The sequence below is a fragment of the Galeopterus variegatus genome, unplaced genomic scaffold, assembly GCF_000696425.1.
Source record: "Galeopterus variegatus unplaced genomic scaffold, G_variegatus-3.0.2 Scaffold3624, whole genome shotgun sequence".
Lineage (NCBI taxonomy): Eukaryota > Metazoa > Chordata > Mammalia > Dermoptera > Cynocephalidae > Galeopterus > Galeopterus variegatus.
The window spans coordinates 188,688-197,568 of NW_007729735.1; the positions used below are offsets into that span (position 1 = coordinate 188,688).

General features: G+C 36.4%; 1 protein-coding gene across 1 annotated transcript in view; it reads left to right on the forward strand.

Moving 5' to 3' along the window:
* Positions 1–4,272: 4,272 nt before the first annotated feature.
* LOC103601202 (coiled-coil domain-containing protein 171-like) overlaps positions 4,273–8,881 on the forward strand; it is a gene marked incomplete at its 3' end in the record, with an annotated part of 20,837 nt that continues 16,228 nt past the window's right edge. The window contains exon 1 of the mRNA XM_008585589.1: positions 4,273–4,316. Coding sequence (XP_008583811.1) covers positions 4,273–4,316 — 44 coding nt within the window. The remainder of the gene's footprint in view (positions 4,317–8,881) is intronic.

The window sequence follows — 8,881 nt, forward strand, 5'->3', positions numbered from 1 at the left end:
TGACTTTTTCTTTTATTTTTAATTCTTTCTGATCCCTGTCACCTCATTTCTGAATTTTTCTAATTCTGATCCATATTCTTTTATGTCTTATACCATTTTGTTGATGTCTTTTAGCTCATTTTGAAATAATAAGATATAGTTTTCATCTGTCTTGTGGGCATGTCTTTCTGTCATACTTTCATTTACAGGATACTACTCTGCTCCTTACTCTCTTTTTTCTTATATTAACTTTGTATAGATTTTGACTATAATACTTTTTTGTTGCTTATTTTTATGGGAGAGTAGTTTACCTGAACTTTGAGAATGAGGCGAGGTTCAGGAAAGCTTTTCTAACTTCATAGTACTCTGTCTTGTTTTGTATGAGTTAAAGACTATGGTGGCTTGCTTTCTCAGGTGTTCTGTTTCTATTTTCTCCTTAGTTTGATCTGGGCCACTCTTTACTGTGCCTTTATTTTCCCTTTCCTGCTCAATTTTGGTTGTATCCCCGGCAGTTTCTCTTTAGCATGGGCCCCATCCAGGGAGGGAACCTTGGCAGGTCTGTTTTGAGAGTTTCAAGACTTTCTTACCATATGGCTTTTTCAGGTGCCTACTCTTGGAATGGGCAGACATCTTCCAGTTTCATCTGCTGCTCTAAAATTGGCCTGTGTTAAATATCTGTTGTCTCTTTGGGGGTTCTGTCAGATGCAGCCTTGTTATTTCTCTCTGCTTTCTCCTCAACAGACACCTCTACTGCTTCCATGCCGGTTTTGTGGCTGTTGGTGGTTTGTCCTTACTCACTCGTATTTGGTTCTTTTGTTGTAAATGTTGCCAATGACTTCCTGTTTTCTTTTTTTTTTTTAAAATCTAGTTGTCTTTGATAGGATCTTTATAAACTTCCTCGTTTAAATTAATAAGGAAATTAAACTATATGAAAAACAGACTTGATAAAAGACATGCACAGGCAGAGCTAGCATGAGAACCCATTTTCCTACTTTTCCCGTTTTGCTCAACTTTTTTTTAATTCTGCATGAGAATTTTCAATCTTCTTTCTCGTATTAGTTTTCTACTGATATGTAACAAGTTACCATAAACTAAGTGGCTTAAAACAGTACACATTTATTATCTCATAGTTTTTGCAGGTTAGGAGTCACACAGTTTCTACATGTACAGCTTAGCTGGGTCCTGTGCTCCGGGTCTCATCAAGGTTGCTGTCAAGGCTCCTTACTGGCTGCTGTTGGGTGGAGGCCACCCTCAGGTCCAAGAGGCTACCTGCAGTTCTCAGTCATGTGACCTTTTTTATACGCAGTTTGCAGCATGGTGGTTTGCTTCTTTAAGGCTAGCAGATTGTCTGTTATTCAGTCTGCTAAAAGTCTTATATAATGCAATGTAATCATCTGAGTGGCATCCCATCACCTTTGTCATATTCTATTGGTTAGAAGGAAGTCATGGGTTCTGCCCACAGGCAAGGGGAGGATATTATATGAGAGAGTACAGGGGTTGGAGATCGTGGAGATCTGCCTACCACATCTATATTGATGATCCAGAAATTGATGAAACTCGCTCCTGAGCTATAGAAGACACTGTCTCTCTACAAGATCATTCAGATTTGAAGATATTAGATGCCACAATAATGCACTGAAAAATGATGATTCTATTCAAATTAACTTTTTTGAAACAACTTTATTAAAATTTGGTGAACTCCCTCTTTCTGTACTTCTCTGCCCAATATACAAATATTACAATATACACTATTAAGGCCCTACATTAAATTATTAAGGCCCTAACTGTCTGAAATTCACATGTGTATGTGTATATAATTAAGCTATTTCACAAAAATAGAAACATTTTATGTATGTGCTTGGATATTATAAGGACAGAAGAGTCCATTCTTTTTAGGTTCTAACTCATTTACTTCCATTCTGAAGGCAGTTTCTCTGGGGTCTGATCTTTGGGAGCATGGTGGTAAAGTGACAAGGTTTTGGAATTCGGTACCTGAAGAGCTTGAATGAGTCCTTAGTAACCTCACTTAATAGCTGACTGGCCTCAGACAAGTCATTTAGCCTCTCTGAACCAGATTAGCTCTCTTATGAAGTGAGGATAATAAACCTCAGGTAAGATAATTCATAGTTCAGCTGTATGTATTATCAGTGGCCTTGTAGAAAAACTTGGGCTTTACAGTCAGACAGCTATGAGTTGTAATCTTGGTCCTGTAACTATGTGACTTTTGGCAAATTACCTCTAATCTCTTAGTTTTCTCTTCTGAAGAATGGGATAATTCTTGCATTGCAGTGTTGTAAGGATCAGAATTCTGTATGTAAAATACCAAGTACAGTGCTCAGCACTGTAGTAGGTGCTCAGTAGATTAATGACAGTGGTATTTGTTTGTTTACCACTATTCCTAAGGTTAGTCTTTTAGGTCTCTGGAGAAGTGGCTTCTTCCCCCTTCATGTACAGAATCCTATCTTCTTTGTCCTGGGTAAAACTATTCAATCAGCCACATGAATCACTGCCTGTTTTAAAGATCCATTGGTGTCTGTCCATAGGAGGCATTAGTTCTGAGCACTGCAGTTGAATCCGTTTTCTCTCAGTGATTTCTTCTCTTATGAGGCTTGATTTTCGGGAGCAGAGACAGAACAGTTTAGCTCCTTTTTGCGGGGGGAGGGTCTAGATATCCCCCTACGCCTCCAATTTCACTAAATAATTCTTTTATTACATCTTTCCCCCAGACCAAATCACCTCACGTATCACCTACTCCCTTCACTTATCAGAGATCGTTGTATTTTTCAGAGAGTTCTATGTTCGGTATATAAACTGATGGTGGCTGGGTACTATATATGTGCTATGTATAGGGGTACTTTAAAAAGTTCATGGAAAGATTATATTTTAATTCTATTTTTCCATGAACTTTTTGAAGTACCCTTGTATGTTACTTAAATCTTAAGTATATGAGGTTGATATAGTTATCCTTTTTTTTATGATTGAAGAAACAGGCTTATAGTTTAAGTGACTTTCTCAAGGCCACATACTTAAGTGTAAGGTACTTTATGGAATCCATATTCAGGTGTTTCTCAGTCCAAAGCTCATGTTCTTCCTTAGGATGCTGACTTCTACTGGAGTAGAAGAGGAGGTTATAGGATATTTGTATTTGTATTTTTATCTATTTGGACTTAATGAATTATTGTTATTTCTCAGTTTAAAATTACCCAGAGATTCCTTAGCACTGTGGTAAGGTAACTTACTTTAAATGGTTGGTTCTGTATAGTTTGGAATATCTCCTATAGAAGAGGTTTCCAGAAAGTAGGCCAGGGTAAGTGACAAATACTCTTCTCTTTCCTTCTTCCTGTTTGATCCCTTGGGAGAAAGCCTTTGAAAATTATCATGAGATCTTCTGTTTGAGAGTACTTTGGCCTCTTTGATTGCAACATTGTATTAAAAATATCTCATTTATGAAAAAGCTTTTGGAGACCCCAAAATGTCCCTGGAGTTCAATTTCTTTCAAACTGAATTCTATGCCTTAGAGATAGGCACTACATGTTCCTTTCCCAAGTTCAAGAATAATTTATCACTATTTTATTATGATAATTTTTCTTTTCATTTGAGAAATTAAAATAATCTAATAATTTCATCATTATGTTGTTCTTGTAAGGGACATCTTTTTAACGTTATGTCATTTTTGCTTCCAATCCTTTTTAAAAGTAATAAAATATAGTAGAATACCAGTATTACATTCTTGTTATACAATAATTAGAAATTAAAATAATCTAATAATTTCATCATTATGTTGTTCTTGTAAGGGACATCTTTTTAACATTTTGTCATTTTTGCTTCCAATCCTTTTTAAAAGTAATAAAATATAGTAGAATACCAGTATTACATTCTTGTTATACAATAATTAAAAAAAATACAAATAAGGGGGGAAGAAGACACAACAATCACAACAGTTCCTTGAACTTGTTAAGACAAGTGAACAGATTTGTTGTAGTGGGGTGGGGGAGGGGACAGATGGGGGGGAAGAGGAACAGATAAAGGGACGTGAAAATCAACTACAATGTATACTGAGAAGTTAAAAAAAAAAGTACAAATAAGCCAAAGAACAGAAGAAAAATCAGCCATACTAAAAAAACCCCCTCAGTACTCAAATATATAACCGCTATTGTATCATTTACTATTTTTAACAGACTTCAGTTCATCTAACCTGTAAGCCACAGACATCCTGGACAATTTTAGTCATCAATAAGGAAGCATACCATTAAGAAACAGTGGGGTATTTTGAAAGTGTTGGAAAGACATATCATGAGTTTAAATACTTCAAGTAATGCCACTGGTGATACCCAAAGGTAAGCCTCTCTTCTCTTCCTTTATTTGAAGAATGCTTTTGGTTGCAAGGAACAGAGAGAAGAAAGTGGTTGGTGGAGCTAATGTTAGGAATTCTCATGGCATGGTAAAGGAAGTAGAAATTTCATGGAATTGGAGAAACAGGAATGAAGCTCACAGGAGTTAGAGCTGGATCTAGAGACTTTGTAGGATCTTTGTTAACTTGGACCACAAAAGTGCACACCTTTTCCTTTCACTAGACACTTATTCTTTTCAGTACTCCAAATGTTTTCCTGCTTTGTTTACATTTCTGTTTTGTTTCCCCTAACCTCTGTGGCTCTAATTCGTCTTCTTTCTTCATTGCACCAGCTCCAATTTGTGGCTTCTGTTTAAGCATTATTTTAGTTTTAGCTCCTGTTGCTGACTGCCCCTTTACTTGGTATCTCTCAGTTTACTTTCCATGGAGGAGCACCTAGTTACTATTGCTCATCTTTTTTGTACCCTTGATTTCTGCTTTTGGGTGCAGTACCTACCTTTAGTTCCTTTACCTCTTCTGGGTGGAGTTCATAATATGAAACTGGACCACTCAGGAGGAGAGTATAACTCTCTCCTGAGTGTGGTTTACAAAGAAGTAAGTACAGAAATTGAAAGTAAATGTTAAGAAACTTGTAGTCATTTAACAGTAATTTTCTGTCTGCTGAATCTAAAAATAAAACATTTGGGGTTGTCTTCTGTCTGTTTTTCAAATTTCTTTTTAATATTTAGTTTGAGAAGGAGTCATCTAGACTGCATTTTCAGCACTTTGTGTGGGTGGGGCAAGTACCATGACTAACATGTACTTTACCTATAAATAGGGTTTGCTATGCAAATGTTTTCCACCTATCTTTAGAAGCTGCTTTAAGGCTTTCTGGAAAAAAAAATCCTTTCTGGAGCAAGGTAAGGAATAAATAAAACATAAACTTTTTTCTTTGGTAAAATTTCATCTTAAAGAGGACTTTTTTTTCCCCTTTTCCCCACATGTTGCGGGGGGGCAAGTGTGGGGCTTTATCAGTTTGTTCTTTGCCCACCACTTTGAGGAATATGGTTCAAAAACTGCTGAATAGAGGGCTGGCGGGTTAGATCATATGGTTAGAGCATGGTGCTGGTAACTCGAAGGTCAAGGATTTGGATCCCCATACTGGCCAGCTGCCAAAAACAAACAAAAACACCAAAAACTGCTAAATAGAGGATCTTCATGTTTCTTTCCTTCTTGCTCTGATGTTCTACTTTATACATATACATACATATAAACATATATGCATATTACAGTATATGTATATTTATTATATGTGCACTAGTGTATGTATATGTATATTTTAACACAAATAACATGTGTTTTTAGAAAAATTTAAAAATTCATCGAACAAAACAATAAAACTACTTTTAATCCTACCACTTAGAGTTAACAATTGATAACATTTTGGTAAATACTTATCCAGACTTTTTCTTATTAAGATATCAGTATATTATAAAAATATATATTTTATACATTACAATGATATTTCACATTATTTAGTATCCTGCCTTTTCAATTTTGGTTTTTTTTTTTTTGTCTTTTTCGTGACCGGTAAGGGGATCGCAACCCTTCGTGTGGTGTCGCCCACACCGCGCTCGGCACCGGCCATTCCTATACAGGATCCGAACCCGCGGCGGGAGCGTCGCTGCGCTCCCAGCGCTGCACTCTCCTGAGTGCGCCACGGGCTCGGCCCTGCCTTTTCAATTTTGGAAGGAGCTTCTTACCACATCAATGTATGAGGATACTTTAGAAAGTTCACAGAAAGATTTACATTATATTTCAATTCTATTTTTCCATGAGCTTTCTAAAGTACCCTTGTATATCTGTTGTAATATATATATATTTTTTTTTTAAAGATGACTGGTAAGGGGATCTTAACTCTTGACTTGGTGTTGTCAGCACCACGCTCAGCCAGTGAGCTAACCGGCCATCCCTATATGGGATCCAAACCCGGGGCCTTGGTGTTATCAGCACCGCACTCTCTCGAGTGAGCCACGGGCCGGCCCTATCTGTTGTAATTTTTAATGACTAGATTAATTTTCACAATTCTAGAATCTGGATGATGTTATTTAAACTCTACAACTTTGACCCACCTTAAAAAAAAATGAAAAAACTGAACTCTACAATGAATCTATTTTGTTTCTATAGATTTGCCTTTTCTAAACAATTCATATAAATGGAATCAAACAAATTGTGATCTTTTGTATGTGGCTTCTTTCACTGGGCATATTCTTAAAGTTTACAATGTTGTAGCATATTATCAGTACTTTTTTTCTTTTTAACTGCTAAATAGAACAGTAGCCTTCTCTACTTATCTGCTGGGGATATTCCAAGACACCCAGTGGATGCCTGAAACCACAGATAGTGCCGAGCCCCATATATAGTATGTTTTTTTCCTGTATATACATACATGTGATAAAGTTTAATTTATAAATTAGACACAGTAAAAGATTAATAACAATAACTAATAATAAAATAGAACAATTTTAACAATATGCCAGTATTACTGCACTTATACTTTGGGGCCATTGTGGAGTTAAGTGAGGGTTACTTGAACACAAACACTGTGATACTGCAATAGTCCATCTGATAACTAAGGTGGCTACTAAGGGACTAACAAGAGGGTAGCGTATACAGGGTGGATATGCTAGACAAAAGAATGATTCACATCCCTCGTGGGATGGAGTGGGACAATGTGAGATTTCATCATGCTACTTAGAATGTCATACAAGTTAAAACTTACTAATTGTTTATTTCTGGAATTTTCATTGAATATTTTTAGACTGCATTTGATCGTGGAAAGTGAGACCACAGATAAGGGGGAAGTACTGTATTCCACCACATGGATATAAAACGTTTTGATTGCCCATTCACCAGCTGATAGACATTTGAGTTGTTTCTACTTTTTGGCTACTATGAACAATGAATAATGCTGCCATGAACATTTGCAAATAAATTTTTTTGTTGATATATGTGTTTGTTTTTGTTTTGTTTTTTTGGCAGCTGGCAGGTATGGGGATCTGAACCCTGTGACCTTGGTGTTATTAGGCTGTGCTCTAACCAACTGAGCAACTGGCCCGCCCTGTTTTTGTTTCTTTTAGAATTCTTAGGAGCAGCATTACTGCATCATATAGTAAATTTATGTTAAAATTTTTAAGAAGTTGCCAACTTGTAATCTAAAGTGGTTGGACTATTTTATATTCCCACTAGCAATTTATGAGGGTCTTAGTTTCTCGAAATTTTGGATTCATTGATTCTCTCTATTTTAGTTTTATTAAACAAAATTAAAGTTATATATACACATTGTTTAAATAATCCAATCATTCTATAAGGCTTATTTACTGCTGTTAGGAAAAACAGCAATTCTAATTTCCTTGAGACAAATCAATTTCTTTATTCCTAGAAGCAATTATTTTTCAACTCTTTGATGTGGTTTTCTTAATCTGTATCTCTTTAAACATTTTTTTTTCATGTTGTTATTTAGTTTTAGCCATTATTTACTGACTTCTCAATACAGAAGATGATAATTTTGATCTCATTCATGCCTGCCCCCCTTTCTTATTCTCTCTACATTTGGTGATAATTGTAATATTGGTTAGAATAAATATTCAGTGTTTACATTATCATAATTGTGAAAGCTTCCAGTTAAGCCATGTAGTAGTAATTCAGTAACATTTATCTTTCTTGTACAGTTTGTTTTTCTTGGTTTTTATGATGTCTTGTTTCTTGTTTAGTTTGCTTAGTTTCTATGAACTTATCATGAATTCAGCTTCATGCTCCAACTGAGTTATATAAATCTCCTCTCAGTATGTTCAGATACTGAAAGTATTCTGTTGTTTTCTGTTTTATCTTATTAATGAAATCACTCCTAGAAGCTTTGGCCGACTGGCACAGATTTCCCTTTACATACTTTGCTATACAAGTGTCATTTTAATGTTTCTTTTCATCAACATCTTGAAAATCCCTTTTCTCTTTTCTTGTGTTGAATACACTACCTCTGGGATTCCATGTCTTTCTTTCTAAGCTTAGGTCCTTTTTTTGGTGGAGGAAACCTTCAATTAGCCTCCTGAGAAAGTTCATGGGAGGTACATATTTGGAGGCCTTGCAGATCTGAAATAGTCTTTCTCATAACCTTATCTTTGGATGATAATTTATTGGGCATAAAATTCTAAGTTGGTCCCCCACCCCTGCCCCCCACTGGTCACTTTACAAGTATTAAAAAGCAAAGAAAAAGAAATCTAAGTTGGAAATGATTTTCCCTTCAAATTTTGTCAGGCATTGTAGCATTGTTTTCCAGTGTTTCTGTTGAGAAATGATGCCAAACAGATTTCTTTTTTTTTTTTTTCCTTTTTGTCTTTTTTCGTGACCGGCAACGGATCGCAACCCTCAGTGTCGCGCCCGTACCGGACTGGGACCGGCAATGGAATCGCAACCCTCGGTGTTGCGCCCGCACCTCGCTCAGCCAGTGAGCGGCCGGTCTGTACGTGGGATCCAAGCCCTCGGCGGGAGTGCCGCCGCGCTCCCAAGCGGCGC